The sequence below is a fragment of the Lissotriton helveticus genome, chromosome 8 (genome assembly GCF_964261635.1).
Source record: "Lissotriton helveticus chromosome 8, aLisHel1.1, whole genome shotgun sequence".
NCBI classification, from domain to species: domain Eukaryota; kingdom Metazoa; phylum Chordata; class Amphibia; order Caudata; family Salamandridae; genus Lissotriton; species Lissotriton helveticus.
The window spans coordinates 1,531,552,147-1,531,574,893 of record NC_136069.1 but is presented as its reverse complement, the minus strand read 5'-3'; the positions used below and the strand labels follow the sequence as shown (position 1 = coordinate 1,531,574,893).

Sequence of the window (22,747 nt, the reverse complement as noted above, 5' to 3'; positions counted from 1 at the left end):
CTACAGTAAATTCATTTTAGTAATAATGCCAAATGAAACACTTATTTCAATAACGGTAGACCATATAAGAATCGAGTGCTAAATGCACATTCATGTCATGTATCTGTTATGAAGTTGTGAGGTATCTGTGACGGTTAAAGAATGGGCATATTTGTGCTGCACCAAATCCATGATTGTGGAGGGGCTTGATGTGCATCATTACCATCTACTTTTATAATTTAGGAGTGCTTCGAAAGTAAGGAAGAAAAACACTTAAAGCATGTACCTTTAAATCCAAAGTGGTGCTCAAGGATAGAGAGCAATCTGGAGTGATCAATTCCGTCAAAGTGATTATGTTAATTGTGGTAAATCTTGTCTTCAATTATGATATTAAAGTATTGCTAGTGATGTGGAAGTGATTACCTGCCTCAAAAGGGAAGGAACAATACTAATGTGTATTCATTATGGTACAGATGACACACCCATTTCATCAAGAATTATTTAGGATACAGACTTAATTTTTGAATCATTGAAGGTAATTTCCTTGAATCTAGTACATAAGTTTCATTTGAATTCCAGTACTAGGAAATTCCAGAGGTTCAACCACTTTAACAGAGCCAGAAATATGGAGATTGTGACTAGTTATATCATATGCCATATTGGAAAAGGTGAAATGTAATTTTAATGGAAAATTGTTCCACTTCCCTTTGCCTAGATCTATTGTTTCCCGACATATCACGATTTGCATGGTTGTCAATGGGTTCAGGGAGGTGAGGGGATTAGCATTACTTCTATTGGATCTGGATTTTCAGGTTAGTGCAAACTTGACATTCCAACTTGAGCTATACCTAACCCACGTAATTATTCCAACCTAAGCAAGGAATTTCAATGTTACTCAATCTCAAATGTTTGATACAGTAATCAGTTACAACAGGAGGTTAGTTTGGTAAGGTCTGAAAATCAGATATTAAAAAAGAAAATTGGTGCCAAGTCAAAAGAGTTTATGTTTTACTCACATATAATCAGCAGCGTCTACCAGCATAACACTTAACACCTTCAGAAGACATTCAAATTGTTCCTTAATCAATGCCCATTGCACTTATTCTTTAGGACAGTGCCATTTGTGTATGACCAACTTAAAGAAACCTTTGTTCTATCTTAAGTGGAAATGCTGTCAATTAAATAATTAAATTATTCAAACTTAATGATTTACTGCTGTATAATTGTTGTTCCTTCATTAAAGGGGTTGCTTTCCATTTTGGTTTGCTAAAAACAAATGTGAAACACAGGAAACACAAAATACTAAAAAAATTATATTTTTAAACCCACACACTCAAAAAAACATTACAGGCACTGATTCACAAAAACATGTATGGGTACCAGAGGTAATAATACAGAAGTACCCTTTTACCTACTCTTGCATGCCATTGAGAATTGGTCCAAAATGTCCAACACCCAAGTTGTACAATTCCAACTAGGGAACAGTCCTTTCCATTTGTAAGAATTTTATGTCCATTCTATTCGAATTTTAATTGGTTTGGAGCCCATTCACAAAGCCACCTAAGAGTATGCAAAACTGTACTATAAGACTACTACTTTGCACACTCAAAATGACTTTGTGAATAGACCCTCTAGTACAGAATGTCTTACACCTTCTATTTTGTTAAACTTGCATAGGAGTAAAGCCAGTTTGTGATAGGTACTGAATAACGGATACTGCTTATGGACTTGTACTGACCCCAGGTATTGCGGCCAACTTTAGCTGCAGAGCTACTAGTCTGTGGCCCGGCCCTTCACCTAACCCACTGGCAGCTAAATGACATTGTGCATATACTCTGCCCGTATGCAGCAGGAGTAGGTGGCAAGGCCTGCATGAAGCCATGCCCTGCACCGAATAAAGCTGGCCAGTCAGGCTTCATTATGCACGGTCTTCAGCTGTGCGCTCTGAGCGATTGGATGCCATCACAAAATTCGCAACCAACCTCCAGTGTGCATGGCTGGAAGCTGTTTGCAGTGGGGTGGCAACCCCCTTTGGCGAGAAGATTAATAGGATGCAGGCAAGGGCCTGTGGTCAATTCTAGCTGTGCACAGCTGAAAGTAATGTGCATTGGGGATTGGCTGCTTGGTGGCTTCGGTGCACAGCCTCACAATTGACCAGGTTCAGAGGCTGTGTGCCGTGAAGGATGGATGCCTGATGGCTTGAGTGCAGGGCTTGGTTGGAGGTCAGAGCCTTTATCCAACCACAGCTGTGGATAGGCAAAAGTTGTGCTAAGTAGGATTTGGTTGCAGAGAAGATGGATGTAGTGTATCATTGAAAAAACTCAAATCTTTGCTAAGAGACCGTTAAGATTTAATTTACTCTTAAAACATTAACGTATGTTTAAAGAAAACCTCAGACATTTACTGAAAACACGCTTAAAGTGATATTAAGGTTATGAAATGCAACCTATAAACACCTGAATGTGCCCCCTTATGGTGAACTAGACAAACTATATCCACATCCTGCTGTGCTCCCCTAAAGACTTCACACACTGATGGCATCTCAAATTACATTATCAATTTCATCAGTTGTGATATTTCAAATTATATCATTGATGACATCACTGATGAGATCACATATGACATACAATGTGAGATTAGATTTTTTCTCCCTGATGCCGTGCTAACAGTTATTCTTCCAGCATTTCAGTCACAACCATGCTCAATTAAATGGGGTGTACATGAAGCAGCTTCAAACCTATTCATTTTACTGAACATTACTATGAGGCCCCTGTTGGAGCTGTTCTGTGGTTATATCTTTTTATATGAACTTTCTGTGAAGCATAAGCATATTAAGTCCTTATTTCTAAATAAATGAATTTTAGATGAGTGTATGTTTCTCTATTAACAGTAAAATGTGCTATTCTGTACTCCCCTCTCGTCCTCCTCTTTGCCCTTAACTCTATTGAGGCCTTGAACATTTTAGATGTCAACAGACTTTTTAAAACTTAGTCTGAATAAGGTTGAGTGTCTACTAACCAGAATGGGCTCTCTGATTTGGATTTCCATATTATGGTCACCACACATTTGTGCCCAGTAGACCAACATAGTAGACACCATTAGATGAACTATATACCACATATCAGTGCTTAAAAAGAAAATATAAAAGTGCACCAGTTTACTATTTACAAGTGCTGGTACTCTCCCATTAAAGGTATTGCAGCATTAAAGAGAAGAGTGAGTATTCTCCCTTTCAAATTAGAGAAGTGCAGAAACTCAGCACCTGACAGTACCTGCCCATTTAAAGCACTGACCATAGGATGTCCTTGATGTGCAAGTCAAAAATGTATCGGACAGCTTTTTGTTACAATCTAGCAATCGTTAAAGCTTGGAAATAGTATTACTTTGAATTCAGTATATCACTTGCATTCTAACCAGAAGATAATGTATAAGAGCTTATGGATCAATGGAATGTTGATGATGCATTATCTATGCAAACTGTAGTTTTTAGGTATTCATGGGGGCGCACCAAAATGAGAGTCCAAAAAGAATAAGTAGAGAAATGTTCTTTATTTATCTTTGTTCAGCAGAGAAAGGCACATTAATAAAATATATAGTGAGATCAGCCAACGCGTTTCACTCCCTACCAAGGAGTTTCTTCAGGGCGCTATAAATATTTTCGGTAAGTTGTCCTTTGTAGGATCCCTCTGTGATCACACTGATATTTTCCCGGTCGTTATTCCAGCCTTTAGAAGACTTTTTGGAGTATCTATCTTCCCTTCTCTTTTCTTGTTGTAGTGGGCTTTGTAGGTCTTGTCCAAAAAGGTAGTTCTGGTACTTCAAAAAAGGAGAAACCCGTCCCTGGTTATGTTTGTTCTAGGTGGGTGAAGTGCTGTAATGACCGTCGTCAGTTTCGGCGTCTCGGCATGGCTGGTTCTATGCAAACTGTGTCGCTCTACCAATCACTAAACCAGTCCTATTCGAGTCTGCAATTGACCCCAAAGATATTTATTCCAAATTTTCAAGATCCTTGGTAGCAAGTCTAGGTGTCAACAAGCTAGAATTCCTTCTATATGAGCAAGCCTCTGGCGTAATTTATTCAGTATTTAGGCTTTCCCTTTTGGATGTGAGATGTGTGCTGTTTTCATAAACCTCCATCCTGCATTCAGCAGCATAAATATAAATTCTATTTGAAAGTCTCTGGAGAGAAATGGCATGAAATCAAGCACTCAGAGAGGCAGTAGTTTAATAACTGGTAGCAAACATTTCCTTTTTTTTAATAAAAGGATACTAAAAGAGATGTTTTAAGTACCCTCTATAATACACCAGGCGTGGCAGCAATAGCTAACCTTGACTCAAATGGGCTTTTATAAGAAAAATAATACTTGCAAGAAGAACCAAGCAAGATGCTCTCTGTCTCCCCTGTTGTTGAAAATGGCTTTTGAGCCCCTAACAAATGTAGTCCAATTTCAATGAGAGTATCAAGATCATAAAAATACCCCCACTTCCGTTATGTGACTGTCTCAGATTTGCTCATGATATGCTGCTTATCTGATTCATCCTGGTACAATGTATTAGTACTAATCTCGAAAAAAACTATCAAATTTTAAATCAAGACTTCCACAGTTGGCAGGGTCCACATCTAAATGTGTTGGCTAGGATAAATGCATAAAGATGAATGATGTGCCTAAAATATTATACATCTTTCAAAATCTATCTTTTAAATGCAAAATCAGTATGTACATATGTCTAGGGAATATAGTGATAACATTTATAGGCCCTCTGAGAAGAAATCATAGATAAGATGGAAATCCCTTTTGTATAAGTCCGTTTTAGATATCCCTCAGCAGAAGAAATACCATCTTGCATTCATACTATCTCAAGATTAGAAGTGGCTATGGAATATTACACATATACTCCCGGATAGGTTCTCATAGAGAAAGAAGTGGTCAAAGACAAATGCCTCAAATTGTTGCTAACTTCACAAATACTCAAATCAAACAGGGCAAAACTTAAACTATGACCTATACTTTTTTGCAGCCTCATTAAAATGTAAAACCAAAATCTATATTTTTCCTCTGGGAACATCTCTCACATTGGTAGGAAACACCTTTAATTATCCAGTACCCAGTAGCTTCAGATATATTCTCAGGCAACGAACCAGTGAATCATAGAAGATCTTCAATTCCTTTATAAATTTGCACACAAGATACTACTTAATTTTTGATGAAAGGCCAAGTTACAATACAAATAATATCTCATAGCATTTCTTCGAATGGGTCATCATTGAGGTAATTAAATTAATTGTATGAAATTGGGAAGCTCTGTATCTCTTCACAAAACCTTCGCTTAGCCCCCACAGGTTACAAAATACTAACAAATGACACTATTTGAGAAACAAAGACAGGACTGTGAGCTAAATAATGCCATCCCTCCAATCATTTGACATAGATGCTTGTCCTCTGTGCAGAAAGCTTGCACCTTTGTGAAGGAACAGGATGACAAAAATTCCAGCACCAGTAGGCAATATGTGTGGTAGCAATAATAAGAGATACCTAACACCACAGATGTGGGTATGTGATCTATCGACTGAAAGCTGCTGACAGGTGCTCCAGAACGGGCCGTATATTAGTTACCATCTAAGTGACATCAAGGCACTGATGAAATGATATCAAAACAACAGTTAAACAACACCAACGCAACAAATAAAGTTACCTCAAGGCACCAACACTATCATAGTATAAACAAAACTACTGCTTAATAAATCACATGATCTTTTCCGAAATACGTATTTTATTAGGCAAACATTACTTCATATGGTAACTTAGCAGTCTCTTTGCAGCTATCTGAAGGTTCCTGAATAGATACAACAATTTCCCTCAGAAAGGAGTGAAAGATATAGGTCACAGGCAGGGAAGGCAACTCTCATGCCACCTATTGGATGATCATTCAAGCTTGGTGCAACTGTATGGAGAGGTGAGGCATATGGCATGTGGCATGTGACAAAGGCCTTGTTAAGGATGCTACTGGTGTGTATTGTTTTAGCCGATGGTGGGTTTGGTTGTTTTCAAGGTGTTCCACAGTACATGGCCCGCTGTAATTTAATTTTCCTCTGTGCATTTTCTGTTAACCTGGCCTCAGTGATTAGATCCACACTGTAGGAACAAAAGCCACAGCCAGTGATATAGTGGGGAGTCTGTACCCCAAATAATTCTATTCTAAGAAAGTTGAATAAAAACACTTAAAAGCTGTGACAATCAAGTCTTTAAGTCTTAAATCTTCACCCCCCCCCCTTAAAAACACTGATTTAAAAATAGGCATACACAGTTATGCAAGCAAGAGGCACAAATTACTGAACAAATTGGTAAAAGCAAAAATAAGGCACCACATAAGTGACTTGCGGCATGCCTACTGTTCTACTGCAGGGTAAATGTTTGATTTTGCATCTGTTAAACTTGAGGTTCACCTGTCCCATTTACAGGTAGTCAAAGCACCAAGTTTTCACCGGATGGAACTCAGCTGGCACCCAAGTTGAAAACCCTAGATTGACAACCCATCCACTAAAAGCCTTTTGGTTAATGTACATCAGCAGGTTCTCCCTATATAGGGAGTGTATATTTCCTGTTTAGGACAACTATTGAAAGAAAGCCTTGCAGTTCAAAATAGGAAACAACAGAAAGGGCCCACACACTCCAAGAGAAATCATGGAGCACATCAGGACCATTCATTTTCTATTTTACTTTAACATACTTTTGCTTTGGGATCCCCACCAGGCATGCAGAGATCTTACAGCCTGTCTGACTATCCTCCGTCAGGGAAGTGGAAGCCAACGCCTCTGGGATATGGTGCTCTGGTGAGCTTCCTGTCATATTAAATGCCCTAAAAGTCTCCCTGATCTATAGCATGTTATAAATTTGAAGTTACAGAATTAGCTAAAGGTCTGTGGGTGCTTTGACAAAGAGGCCTATTATGTACATAGCTAAAGTACATAACCCCCTATACCTTAGAAAATCAATTATCCTTTCTTGTAGTATACCCTGGAGCATTAGGACCAAAATAAATTGCTTGCATACAGTGTGCAGGTGAGTTGAATGCATCATATTTGCATACTTCTCTCTTATTTGTAACCATACCACTGAAATGTGTGAGTTTAATGTAATTTCTAACAACTAATTTCCAATTAAGTGCTTTCATTTCTGAGGCACTGTGCTTGGCTATAGACTCTGCAGTCTGTCATGAATAAGGGACTTTCGAGTTGCATGTCAAAACGTTAGCTTGTTTAACACCCCCTCCCCCTAGGTCTTTGCACTTTAACTGCTTTACAGGTTTGTTAGTGTATAGTAAAAGAGAGAACCTTTTGACTGCCTCTACTCCATTAATGCTATGTTATTTGCTCTATAAGTGGAATCTCTGAATTATAATTTGGATGGGAGAGCAGGAGATGTGTGGGGGATTTTCATGAACGTTTTCTCAATCCATTTTGGCAGTACAGATCTTCAGTATTTACATAAATGCCAACCGACCCGATTTAGGTGGAAGAATCACGACTTGTAAGCCAATAATGGCTTTATTTTAGCTGACTCCCGCCTAGATTTTCCTCTGCTTCAATTTAAGTCAATGGGGAAAATACATTCCTCAATTGTTTTCCAAAATCTCCCACTTTTTCCTTTTAAATTGTTGGCATGTATGAATTCAGTGTTGTGCAATGAACATAAAGTTAGCAAAGGACTGTAACAAGTTAAGGCATTCAAATACCAGCCCCCAAAGCTGCACTTGAACTGACTTAGTTCATATGCGTTCATTCCAAGGGAATTCTTACTATAAAGAAAATATAGACGTAATTTCCCACAGATAAGAAACTGAATGCCTAACTAGTCAAATTTGGTCATGTGGTCATGTCTGTGACCATTCATTGAGAACCTGCTTTGTTTTTCTCATACCCACAAAAACATCTTGCATTGGAACACAATGGGCCTGATTCACAAATATAAACTTATACTTTTGTGTAAATGTACAATTGTTTGCTATTCACAAAGGGATTTATGAGTAGTATCTTTTTGATCTGAACATAAAAAGATAGGCCTTTTCCTGAGCAGAGACTCTGCTCTCATAAAGATACTACTCGTAAATCCCTTTGTGAATGGCAAACAATCATAAACTTACACATGGCCAAAGGCTTTCCCCAAACTGGGCAGACATAATGAAGGGCAGAGTGGGGTCGGACTGCAGGTTAAGACGGCCTTTTCAATGGGCCAGGCAGCTGGTGGTGGTGGGAGGGCACATCCCCGGGCCACCTTAGTTAAAAAGGTGGTGAGGTAGGGTCCCGGGCTAGGGGATTTTCTATTATCTAACCCGGGCGCCTGGGTGTGTCAGTGGTGTTTCTTCAAATTTTCCGCTTGGCCAGGCCGGTTTCAGCATATTTGGTTGCTCTGTTCTCCCTCTACCAGGAGCCCTCATGAGGGGTGGAGGTGAGCATAGGTGAAACTCATATTATTTGTTCTCTGTTTCAGGAAAGCGGCAGACAGATAAAAACGCGCAGAGACTGGCAATTTCATTACAAGACCGAGGCTACCTTTATGCAATACCCTTTTATTGCTGCCCCAACATGCAGCCCATTAAAGGACATTACTGCATCATAAACCATAGAATGTTCAAAACATATAAGCATTCAGCGCACATTTTCTTCATCCTCTTTTTATTGGCTGCTCCCCAACAAATAAGTACCTTACATTCTACATGATTTTCTACATTTGGATTTCTAGCGTTTGTTCTCGCTTTTGGGTAGTCTTGGACCATTCCAATCTGTGGATGCGTCTTCCTTTGTCAAAATGTTGTTTAAATTGTAGAAATTCTATGGTATTTTGTTCATTCATTTATATTGATTGAAGAGACATGCTCAATATTTCTTATAAGTGATTTCTGGTAGAATCGCTATGCTTGTGTTTGTTTTGGGACATTCTAGGCATGTAAAATTAATTATGTACAGTACGTGCTGTAACATTATCTGTGGTGGCAGACTAGACACTTTAGCTCACTTCGGCTAAGGGGGAAGGTCCTCTGACCACATTTAGCCATATTTAGTCGCCTCCGCTGTTGAGCGTGCCCGGCATAGACGATTCCAGTCTATTTCCTGCAGTCTATTTCCTGGTCGGGTGGCCGCGGATCAGAGCATACATCAACTTAATTATTTTGACAGCTGGCGGTCCTAGCTGCACTGCTAAGCAACGGGTGTTGCTTTTCAAGGGCCACCAGGATGTGACGCAGTGTCACTGAGCAATGACTACTGCTTCAAATTAACATCATGCAGCAATGCGATATCCAGAATTCCTAGTTGCTGTAGAGATGCGTCCCAAGACCAATGAAGGACAACGTCCTTTCTCTATCTTGCAGTTCATCCGGATCACAAGGTACGCATAGTACATTACCTAGCAACCACCTGTGCTAAACGGACGGTGGTTTACCCGCGATCAGGATAGTAAAACAAAGATTTTTTTTATCCAGTCCCAGTGTCTTCCAAAGAGTTTCACAAGCCTAGCTGAATATAATTATTCAAGAGCTCCACCTTTGCTCTAGTTTCTATTGAGATTTAAAGCCCATCTTTATATTGTATTTTCACCTATGTCAAGGGATAGGTTGGGAGGGATCAAACTCCCAAAATCAACCATCCAGTGAGTTAATGGGAGAGTTTCTCAAATGATTTGTGGAAGAGGAACTTAAGTAATCAATCAAAGAGGCAGTAGAGGCCTCATTATCAAAGGCAATACCCCGCTTCAGAGGAAAATTATTTTTCTTTCTCTAGAAATAGAGGAAAGGTTTCTCAAAAGCAGAAACACTTGGAAAAGGCGCAAGACCAGGCCTACAACGTTGGTAGCCTAAGCGCTACAACAGAGAGTAGTACTCTCAGCAGTACAAGAGGAATGAGCCACCGTTATGGGGCACAAGGAAAAGTTGTCCTTAGCGGCCTTATAGAAGGAGTGACCTTCATGGCTCAATAGATATGCGGGAAAATTAAAAAAATTCTCAGGACAATATTGAGGATGAGGATATAGTATGGGATGAATTTGTTTTTGACCCACAGGAGAGCTGTGATATTTTAGGTTTGGATGGAGATATAGAGCAAGCCTCCATGGTTACTGAAATGTTTAACCTATATATCAACAATATGGAGAAGGTTTTAGTAGAGTCTTAGGTGGATTATCCGCAGGTGGGCCGACGTGATCTGCCCGCTTTACTGTACGCGAATTACGCAGTCCCTATGGCCCGGACCACAAGACGTTTGCAAACTTTACCTAATGCATTTGCCTCATTTATGGAAGAACAGGACCTGCAGATAAACAATTCAAAATCTTATGTGATGCAGGTGGGACCTTGTACAGGGAGGCACAATTGCTTCCAGATTGGATCCGTTCAGGTCCCGCGTACAGATGTCTTTTCCTACCTGGGGGTCCTGCTGGATGATAAGATAAAATGGGGGCCATTAAAACAAGAAAAAAGGGATATTTAATGCAGGCCAATACAGCCATCTTTAACCTTGCCTCGAGATTAGGAAGAAGCCTGATCGGGGCTCTTCCGCAGATATACCAGTCAAAGTGCATCACCAAAGTTTCCTATGGTAGTGAAATCTGGGGATATACTGCCCACGAGGAATAACAAGTGGTTGAAAATAGCTTTTTGAGATATCTTCTATGTGTGCCCCATGGAACCTCAAGCCTAGCAGTACACAAAGAGCTGGGTGTGTCTTACCTCTCTAACCTGTTGGCCTTTTGCCTTCTGTTGTTGTGGTTAAACACCTAGCTGAGTCAGGGGATAACACTTAATAAATTGATCCTGAAGGATTTCATGGCCCTTAACCATGCCCACCATATCCCCATGCTCAATTATATAAAGGAATGCTTCTCGAGCTTGGGAAGAGCTGACCTATTTTCCAACTCAGAAACGGTGAATAAGAATGACCTGGGGTGGGCAAGGGTGTCTTTATTTAGACAGAGGGACTTAGATAAGGAAGGACAGGAGCTAATGAAGACTAGCGTACACAGATTTGTACTTACAATCGTTTTTTATTGACTAGGTTTTGTTTTGATCTCTATCATCTCCTGCTGGCGCAGCCACGTGGGTGTAGTAGGGGGTCAGAGCCTCGCGCCCCGTGGCTGAGACGGTAAGTCTCCACAGGACATGCTCCATTTTATAATGTTTTGTAGCTTTTTTTGGGTACCCCGGAAGACTTTTATTATTCCCATTTTGAAAAAACTCAAATTCAGGCAGGTGCGCCCTACCTTTACTTTTTTACAAATCTTATCTGGCAACACCGTGTTTTACGTCCTTAACTTTTTTTAAATAGCTGTTAGACTCAGAGCTAGTTGTGATTTACTGTTAGAGGTACACACAGGATGGTCAAGATGTGGCCATGAATGTAGTGTAATGTTGAACTGAGTACCTGTAGGGATCTTCTATCTTTTTGTATATTGTTTTTATGAATAGCACTTAATGTTATTTAGTTGATTCTTCCATCGAGAGACTTTTCTTTTGAACATATTGTTTTACTTGACTTTTATGGTTTTATGCAAAAACTGAATAAAGTGATCTAGCGATGATGATGATGAATGTGGGGGATATTATTACTTTCTTTCTGTCCTTTACAACCAGGCTCTAACTGACAGCCTTGAACAGACTAAAAGGACATCATACCACCCATCCTCATTAGAGAGGCTGACAGAATGCCATTCAATTGATGGCTGTTACTCTGTCAGACTATCAGAGGAAGCTTTGCATCGACAGATTCAACAAGAGTTCTGCCAACATAAAGCCTAAACAGGGTGAGCGGACCACCAGTTTGGTGAACAGGGTACTCCGTGGCGTTTGCCTGTTTTCCAAAGTCTAAATCAGTAACTTTCTGTTTATATTGGCATATTCGACAAATTGACAGGTCAGCCACAATGTGCACAAAAGTGATGTAAGCTGAACCAATGTCAAATCTCATATGCAAGTATGTATGAAAAAAGTTCCCATTTCAGCTGAAGAAACAGTGGCTTAAAAACAGCACATGTGAATGCAAAGACTTTGGACCTGTGTGTAGAAGAAAAGGATAGTTGTTTTGATATTAAATATCAAAATTAAAAACTGTGTAAGTTAGCTGTAGATGTGAGGCAACATGTGTTTTGTGTTCAAATTTCAAATATTAGCAGTTTCCCCTTTGATATTTAAAGATGCAACATGTTTTAGCCGCCCCTTCTTTCTTCAGCAGGCTGGATTTTAATGTGCAAAAATTTTGTCTAAATCCTATTTTATTAAATGTTGTTAGGAAATCTCTTCACACTAAATTGCCATTTTTATAGCAAGTTTCTTTAAAACATCATGTTAGTGTTGACATAGGGTATTGGCACCATGGTGATCTTAGCCAGAATTCAAACAAAATTCCTTAATCGTGTTAGGCATGGCAAAGGACATAGATATTTTAGGATCATCCGCAGTGCAGCTGGGCCATATGGCAACCAGATAAGAACCCCATAAGTGAGCCTAGGAATCAGCTTGATGTTATGAGTTCTCAGTCGTGCAACTATAGTATAACTTTCACATTGGAATTAAATCGATTGAGTACCTTTTTGATTAACAAACAGTTGTTTTTCTCACTATGGCGGCGATTCTAGTTTAATTTAATATTTATCATTTTATGTAAGTATTTGTAGCTGATTACTTTTTGGAGCTTTTTGGAACTTATGCATCAGTTTATTTTTGGCCACTCTGCCAAAATATACCATCTGTACTTTCGTGTGGTTTATAGACAAAGAATGATGCTGCTCATGCTTACATACAAGAGTCAATGCCTTTTGCAACTCTATTGGGTTACTGTCCAGCAGATGAATATCATCTGCATACCCTAACCTACCCAGTGGGTTAGTGCTACATATTGCTTGAAAAAGTCAAACACTCAACAAATCACTAGTAAAATCACTGGTGTAGAGGTTAAACAATAGGGATACAAGAGAAACACACCTTTTCTTCCAACTGGATCGAAACTCACCATGGTTCCGCCTCTGTGAGCTGAAAACCTGATCTGCCTCTAGGAGCAGATCTCATTGATTATCCAAAAATGCGAACATGGTAGACCCTTTAAGAGCAGCATATTCTATAATTGTGCCCTATAAATGGTATCAATCTGTTGCCCATAAATGCACAATATTATGGCACTAATTGCTCAGGAGTCTCTGTCTTATCACAATGATCAATGTCATCAATCGTGGACCATAGATGTACCTGTCTGAAAGCCTACTTTTTAATATAGCAGTATTCTCAGAGCCTCCATCTATCTGTCCATCCTTGTGAGTAATATTCCGGAAAATATTTTCAAAGGAGAAGACAGCATACCCAATAATCTTGGATAAGATAGCTGAGTTTTTTTAACCTTTTCATATAAATAGACAATAATAATGTGCCTGCAATGTACTAGATATACACCCAAATCTAAAATAGCACAAAAGACTGTCATCAATATCAAGTCCTTCTGGTGAAGTTCAGCTTGTAGGATATAGGCAAGCCCTCAGGCCCGATGATACATGGACTTTAACTAGTTATGAGGGTTTTTGTAAAATCTCTACTGCTAATTATGATTACAACTCCTTATATGCTCTGATATTGACTTTTCATCTCATACTGATCATGTACAGGCATATTATGAAATTTGAAAACACATGTAATTGTGTAAATTTTGAGTAATTGCTTCTCACCAACCAAATCAATACTCACGCAGTCCGGTGGATTCCATTCGCGATGCAGTGTTCACTGTGTCTCCAAACAGACAATAGCGTGGCATGGTCAGTCCCACCACTCCTGCCACACATGGACCTGGAAATCAAATATGGCCATCATGAGATCAACATTGTACAAGGGATCCCCTTGTAGATAGTGTACATGTTGAACTTCACTTTGTAAGACTTTGAAAATATGAGATAACACTGAACATATTTTGAAGGTGGAAACACGTTTTAGTCACCTCACATCCAGATTCAATGAACCATTTTATTCAATGAAGAAATATGGCAGACTATATTTGGATAAAATAATTTTCAGACATTCTTACATAACAACATGCATGTATATCAAAGTAGTATAATATTTTCCATCATCTTTGCATGCTTTCCAATGAGTTGCAGGCAAATACCAAAAATCCCTGCCTTTTACTTTAGATATTTCTAACATATATTTGCATTGAGTTTGCCATGGTTTCTAATCTGTGATACATTTCAAGATTATTTGCTTTTTGTGGAAAAACGTATGTGCCAAACATACACTTTCTAGCTGGTAACATGGTTAAGTAATTTGCATATTATAAACACTCCATGCAACACTTTCAAAGAAGATGGCAGTAATACTCAAATAACTTTGGCCCGATGTAGGTAAATATGAAATACCGATTCCTAAATACCGAATTTTACCGATTCGGTATTTAGCAATCGGTATTTCATATGTAGCTAAAAATTCGGTAAAAAATACCGAATCAGTAAAATGTGTTATTACCGAATCAGTAATACCGATTCGGTAATAAGGAATCACCTTCCCATTCATTCCCATAGGAATGAATGGGAAGCCATTCACTATTACCGATTCGGTAAATACCAAATCGGTAATAGGGGTAGCATATTCAAGGGTGGCAGGGTGTCACATTGACACCCTGTTGCACCCCTGATTCGTGCATGTGTGCACATGTGGCGCACATACATGCCCTAAGGGCTTGTATGTCTGCCACATGACACTGAGAAAAAAAGCAAAAAATTGCTTCATTTAAGGTATTGAGGGGCATATTACCAACCAATAGAGATCATTTTTGTCTCTAACTTATTTAGAGACAAAAATTATCGCCGCAAATCGGCGATTTTTATCACAGATAAACCTTGCTATTAGCAAGGTTTATCGCAAATGCGATAAAAAACGGCCGCAATGCATGAATATCGCTGAAAAGTCCGCGATATTCATGCATTATCGAGCAAATGCTCTTAGCCATGTTATCCACCTCCCATTGGATAACATGGCTAAGAACTGCTCCTGGGCAAGTGTTAGCTTTTGGAGATATTCGCGCTTAGCGCGAATATCTCCAAAAGTTGGTAATAGGAGATAGCGATGTTAGCGACTGTTTTCAGTCGCTAACATCTTGGCACGCCCACTTTGCATGTCATTAGTGATAAATATCACTGACATGCAAAGCGGGGCCCAAGATGGTCACTATCTCCTATTAGCTGTCGCTAACTGGTGTTAGCGACAGCTTGGTAATAGGGAGATAATTTTATCTCCGCTTTCTTGGCTTTTAAAGCCAAAAAAGCAGAGATAAAGCCCCTTGATAATATGCCCCTCAGTATTTACCACCAACTTGTAGTTGGTGGTAAATAATGAATCCTGATAGCAAAAATGCACTCACTTGAGTGCCACCTACATAGCTTTTAAGGATTCGGTAATTTACCTGTTCCATGCTCATGACGAGCTCAGCTGGTCATGAGGCACACTGGAGCTGTGCTAATGACAAGGTGAGCTCGTCATGATCAATGGGATTTCAAAAATGTCAGCACCCAGCGGGAATTGCCTTAGCAGCCAAGGTGTTAAAAAAAAAAAAAAAAAAAAAGGATTCTGTAATTTACCGATTCCTTAAAATATGGATTCTAAAAAATACCGAATCCTTAAAACCTGCCTCCTACATTAGAAAAGGCTAAATACCGGTTAGTAACGGGATAATTACCGATTTTCGGCTGTTACCGACCAGTATTTACCTACCTACATATGGCCCTAAATATGGAAAAAAAGAAGTTAGTCTAACATTAAAGTTGCGGCTACAACTAGGATATACATTTATTAGAAAACCTAAAGGTCCAGCAAATGTCATATTGTGATGTAATGATGTATCAAGCAGCGTCCAGTTTTGAGTTTGAGGATGTCATCCTTCCAAAGCAGGTTTGCAATACAATAACTAGACCAGGTCATCAAGTATACTCAACAACAATACTTTTGTACTGATTGATGTCATAAAAACAATAATTCTGAACTCTTAGATGAGCTTCTAATCTATTTATTATCTGCTATTTCAGCATTGCTGCTCCCTCTACAATCATAGTAACTCATAGATTGTCTCTCCCAAGCCCCCAGACTAATGCTAATAAACGTATTCAATGAACTATCAATTCTCTACATGCAACTCTATTGCTAATGACTTCGGACATGTAGTTTCAATTGTTTTTGCTGAATCAAAGGGCACGCTGGAGATATTTTGAATGAAAAGCCAATACAATTAGAAAATATTTTAGAAAGATTGATTGGGAAAATTGTATTTAGCTCAAGGCCTCTGCATATAGATTTTGGGTAGTTTACACAAGTGGGGAAATTATATAGAGATTCAGCCGAAATACCTCAGACTCAGTCTATTTTGGATAGGATGAGTGCCATATGTCAAACATTGGATACTGCCATAGATTACCTTCATTGTCAGATGATTAATCTAGAAGTTCAGGTAAGGTACTACAAATTTTGGTAGGTTTAGTTAGTAGGTTTAGTTGCTATTATTGATCAAAAACTCCTGACTCTTTATGAGATAATTTCAACTGAAATTCAAGAAACGATGGACGTGGAGGGGGAGTAAGATGGCGAGCTGAAGACGCCACGGAGCGGTAGCTCTACCGAAGTCTTCCTATTCCCTCATCTTTACTAAAGGAAAATACCTTCCATAATGTTTTTCTAGTGGCTGGAGGAGATCTTCATAGAAGATAGGCTGGAAGGGAGAGAAATTGACGTTGAATAATATTTACTTTGCGCATTTTATTAACTTACTTAGTCTGCAACCGCTGAATGCTACACATTTTACTTCTGCGTGGAAGGCATGGCTGGAGGCGGCTGGCTGCCCGACCTTCGAGGACGCCGCGTTCTTTTGGATGGTGGTTTGGTCCGTGGATTGGCTGCTCTGGTCTGGCCGGTCCTTGTTCTTTACTGCCTCGAGTGCTCCGGAGACTGTGGAGAAGCGGACTCGCTCGGCTTTAATCAATATGGCGCCAAAAAATCTCCCTAGGTCCACCCGGACTAGAAGGGGAGCGCCGATGGAAGCTCCGGCGGCCGCTGATGGGACAGGCACCGCGGCAGGGAAAACAGTGTCGGTCGGGCCGTAATAGCTCCCCTGCAGCCTGCAGCCTACGAGAAACCGGGAAACTTGGAAAACCGGACTCACAGCTCGGTAAGCAGCAGAAATTGATACACCCCTCACTCTTTGTTACCCCAGACAAGATCTTGCAGGCTAAAATAACCACTGAGAGTAATAACGGTATCGGAAAGGTTGTTGCTGTATGTGAGAACTCTGGCAATAATGTTGCATCGTCTCCCAGTACAGCCGGAGCATACTACAATGTTGCGGACAATGAAAAGGGGGTGAAGGAGGGGCAACTAAAGACTTTGATGGTATATCGAGAGGGCTTTCCAGCTGTAATGTGGAATACGAGCCGAACTGTGATCTTGAGCAGGCATCCAACTTGGACACAGAGAAGAATTTGGAGGAGAAATTAGGGGATACTGAGGGAGTGTCAATTTGCGATTCTGCTACTCTCAAAAAAGTAGGATTATTGCCTGAGTCTGCTATATTAACTTTAGAGCATACGCAAAGTGTCGAACAGGGGGAAACACTTGCAAACCTTAGCCCCAAGGTTCTCAATGTGATCCCTTCCGTACGCTCGAAGATGGCTAAACTAGTAGTGGATGTGGTGGACAAAGAGGCGACGGACGCTATGGATGGCATGAAGAAAAGTGCCCTCACTATCACTGAGGGGGCCGAGGAATGCTCTAATGACGAATACGAAGAGCTTGTAGAAGACGAAGAAGATGTAACTGGTTCCCCTGCTGACGCAGCCAAACAACTAGGGCGCAAAAAGGGGAGATCCAAGGCAAAAAACAAATTAAAGAAAGGAAAGAATATTAATCCTTCTGTTCTCTCTACTTCTATATCGTCTTCAAATACACGAGGAAAGCCTATCAGTGATGAGAGCCCCCTACGAAAGTGGGTTCAAGCTATGGGGGGGGGTAAAAATATGGCGTTGCGATTGTCGGGCAATAGCCCCACGGAGGGGGAATACTCGAAGGCTTGCCCTAAAATAGCTGGCTGTAATATTCCCCCACCTGTACTGCCTGCCGCTTCTCTATCAAAAGTAGGCTCTGAATCAATTCATATAGCTGTGACTCAACCTCAATTGGATGCTAACAGTGCTATAATAACAACAGCAACATTAGCAGCAACTGAAATATGCTTATCCACCCCACCCATATCTTTAACCCCAGATGTAGAGGATATGATGAACATAACGAATATGATGGCTCCAACTGTTTTAGAATCCTCCCCTTTTAATTCTAATAACTTTAACAGAACATCGGCAGGAAGCACAGCAGCACTTCCTGCAGTTGAGGGAGGATAACAGTAAAATACAGAATTGTCTATTAGAGGTGACCAGTAAGCTTGGAGGGATCACACAAGAAAATGAAGAACTTCAACAGAGGGTGGTGGGTGTTGAAGAATCATCAGCTCGCACTGGCCTCAACTCACCAGCATGAAACAGCGATCAAGATCCTCCAAAGCAAGCTGGAAGACATGGAGAATAGACAGAGGAGGCAAAACCTCAGACTTTTTGGCATACCAGAGGGATTAGAGGGATCAGACGGATCGGATCCCCGTGCATATGTAGTAAAACTATTTCAGCGGGCTTTTCCAGACTTAGCAGACTGGGACTGGGATTCACAACTCCAAAGAGTACATTGATTACCAATAGTTAATAGAAACAAGAGAGTAAATTCCCCCATCCTTTTCTGATTTATTTTGGACATTTCTTACTCAGGCAAGCAGTATCGTTTAAAGCAAGGCCTAATTCTCCTGTTACAGTAGAGAAGGTTACATTTTTTGTTAGATCTGACCTGAGTAAGGCTACAATGGAAACGTGGTGGAAGCTGCGCCAACTTATAGACCCCTTTAAATCCTTGGGTGCACAGGCATACCTCCAGGAACCGGCACGCCTTAAAGTAATTAAATCTGGTGATATATATTATTTTACTGATGCTAAGGAAGCCGAGGTAGCGCTTTCTAAGTTTGGTTCAAGAATGTATATGTCATCACTCTGAGCTATGTGGCTTTTCAGAAATGGGCGATAGGAGATCAGAGATTAATCTTTTTGAAAATTGGCTGGGAGCCTTTATTTGGGAAAAGCTTGCATTATATTGGTTTATTGTTTCTTCCTTTTTTTTTACTTTCTTTCTGAGCAGAATAAAATATGACTGGCTAAAGTTATTATAGAAACTTTCTTTCTTCTCTTTTTCCTCCTTTCCTCTTGCTTTCTTTTTGAGGTATTTTCCTTTTTCGGTTTACTGTAGTTGGTTTTTAATAGAGGGTTGTGGGTGACTTCGATGCTACCTGGTACCCTGCCCTAACAGCGGCAGCAGGAGATAGAGGGGGGCTCTCCCCTAAGGGACAAACTGGTAGGGGGTAGGATGGGTGGGGGTAGGGGTGGATGGACCAGGGAGGAGGATAAAAATGCTGAAATTGACAACATGAGATTAAGAGTTGTTGAAGATGATCACAGGGGACTGTTAAGATTATTGTTCAGATCAGAAAAAGGCAAAATACTACATTAGATGTTTAGCCTGGAATGTTGCAGGCCTTAATAGTAAGAGTAAGAGGCGACTAGTTTATGAAGAAGTTAAAATGTATAATCCTCATCTGGTGTTACTAACAGAGACCCATATTTGCTATAAAGATAGGAAACTACTAGGCCAATTGGGCTATGAGGTAATAGTTTGCTCAACATTAAATGCATCTATTAGAGGGGTGGCTATTCTAAAAAAAAGGCAACTAAGATTAGAAGTTGTTAAAACTGCTTTGGATAAAGGGGGCAGATGGGCAATTGTGCAAATAGATTTGGAAAATTGCAAATATGTATTTTGTGTTGTATAGGGACCCAATATAGATGATCCTTTTATTTTTGATTGGTTAAATATTGAATTGTTAGACTGGGAAGGTGAACTTATACTTATGGGTGATTTTAACTGTATAATGAACTATGAGCTGGATACCACTAGGCAGGGGGCTTTTTCGACGGATGCATAAGACACGAGCCGCTATATTAGAACTAGCCCGCTGACATAATATAAAAGATGTTTGGAGAATTTTACATCCCAACATAGCAGGGTATACTTATTACTCCGCACCTCATAAATTATGCTCACGCATTGATATGGCCTGGGCATCGGATAAGATTTTAGACTCTAGCACTATGGAGATATGCCCAAGGGTCACTTCAGATCACAATCCGATTCTTCTTGTTTTTAACATTACTTTAAGGGCACAGGAACCAAGGTTATTTTCAATTCCCAGATATCTATTATTGGATTTAGTATTTATTTCACAAGTTAAGGAACATATCAAGGAATTTATAGAAATTAATATCAGTTCTACTTCACTTATTTATGTTTGGGATGCCTGTAAGGCTAGCATAAGGGGATTCGCTCAACAGTTTATCCTGAGACAGAATGCAGAAAGAAGGAAAGAGATTAAAGCTATGACATCTAACATTCTATCACTTGAAAAGCATTTGGTGGAAACCCTCTGACAAGGTCCACAAGGCTTGCAAAATGCTGCTAAATTAGAACTTAAGCAAGTAAGTCTCAGATCTGCTACTAAAAATTATTTTACAGAGAAAAGTAGCATTAAACTTCATAAATATAAACTGTTGCAATATGAGAGTGGAGAGAAAATAGGGAATATTCTTGCATACAAAATTGCTGACGACAAGGCCAATACATTAATTAAGTCAATTAGGGGTCCCAATAATGTTATATATAGTCAACCTGTGCAAATATTGAAGAAATTTGTTAATTATTATGGTAATTTATATACCCCTGAAAACCATCCTACGGCGGACAGTATACAAGCGTATATTCGAAAGAATATGGTAAATAGAGAAACAGAGGGAATGGGACAATTGGTGGAGAAAATTACTATTACAGAGCTTACACTTGCGATCACCTCTCTTCCCTCAGGCAAGGCTGCGGGGAGGATATGCTTCCTATAGAATTGTATAAAATTTGTATTGATGAATTGCTTCCTCTTCTTTGCTTGGTTATTAACTCAATTGGCGAAAGTGGGAAGGCTCCTAATTCATGGAATACCGCTAAGATCGTGTTTTTTTTTAAAAAGAACAAACCTGCAATTGAATGTGGGTCATATAGACCCATTTCTTTTTTTTTTTTTGGTAAGACTTTATTGATAGTTGCCAGATCCACAACAGTTTGAAAGCATTACAAAAAGAATGAACTTATAAGCAGTCACAGTGACGTAATATAACACAGCTATTCAGCCGACAACCTTCCGGTCCGGCAGCAAACGTTTGGAGTGTGACATCAGGCAGTCAAAATACATCAGCAAGTAGTACATTGTCTTATATATCATTTTTTTCTTAAACCATAGAAAGTACATAACTCAAACATTAGACTCCTGCTGAGAAGGATAGATATAGATTGTCAGATTAATCATCCCCAATGTCGTATGCTATGCCCAGTTACCTACGATGCAAACCCACCCCCGCCCCAGGAATGCTCTAACGGAACTAAGACTCAAAAACCCCTTATTCCCACTGGCCAACCGCCCTCCTCCCACAGGCCTAACCCTCCAGCTCTTCGTCATCGTCCGAGCTGTCGCCCTCATCCTCTGATAGTGGTTCGCACAGGTCCCCTCTATATTTATTCCACGCCATCCAAAGTGCATTCCATTTGCGTGGGTTAGCCCTCATTTTGTACACAGCACGTTCAAGCATCATCAGCCTGTCCATAGTCCTACACCACAAAGCCAACGTAGGTGTTTCGGCTACTCCCCACCTTTGCGCGATGTCGCGTTTGGCCACCATAGTTCCGATCGTGACCCATTGCTGTTTCCTACGTGTCAGATCCGTCCCCTCCCATATGTGCAGAAGACACAAACGAGGGTCTGGGGTTAGTGATGTGTCAAGGGCCTGGGAAATGGTGCGCATGACCTGCTGCCAGTAGGGCGAGATATTCGGACAGTCCCAGAGCGTGTGTAGCAAGGTACCTTCCTCCCCACACCCTCTAAGGCAAAACGGGGTCTCCGCCCTGTGCATTTTGTGCAGCGCGGTCCTGGTGTAGTAGACCCTATGCAGTACTTTAAGCTGTATCAACCTGAACCGGGCTGATACACCCGCCTCTCGTGGCGACGCTAGGGCGGTATTCCAGTCAGTCTCATCCAGGGAGCCTAATTCAGATTCCCACCTCTCCTTCAGTCGCTGCAGGGGATCGGGTAAATTGTTCAATAACTTACGGTATGTGAGTGATGTTGCGCGTGTTAGCATGTAGTCTGTGAGAAGTCTGTCCTCCAGAGGCGAGGACTCCGGGACTATAGATCCCGGCTCAATGACCGCCATAAGTGCATGACGTATTTGTATATATCTGTAAGTTTCAGTAGGGCTCAGTGCATACTGTTGTTGCAGGTGTTGGAAAGGGATCATGCCAGTAGAAGTCCAAAGGTCTCCCACCGTCGAGATGCCAATAGTGTCCCATTGGGTAAAGCCCTTACTTGACCTGAGGCAACCAAGTTGTTTAGTGTCCCACAGTGGAGTGAGTTTGGTTATGACGCCCTTCCACTTAAGCCGTGCCAGTGCCCTGTGCCATATGACGACTGTGTGCTTAGTCGGACCAAGTAGTGTCTTCACGAGGCTAGGTGTGTAAAGCGGGGCCAGTAAGCTGTGTGTTCCCAGTTGTGTTCTGTCTGAGAAGTATGCCG

General features: G+C 40.4%; 1 protein-coding gene across 1 annotated transcript in view; it reads right to left on the bottom strand.

Annotated features, from left to right (window-relative positions):
- Positions 1-22,747, bottom strand: part of LOC144772039 (retinal guanylyl cyclase 2-like) — a 590,168-nt gene that overhangs the window by 84,671 nt on the left and 482,750 nt on the right. The window contains exon 15 of the mRNA XM_078656243.1: positions 13,699-13,797. Within this exon, the coding sequence (XP_078512369.1) occupies positions 13,699-13,797 (99 nt within the window). The remainder of the gene's footprint in view (positions 1-13,698; positions 13,798-22,747) is intronic.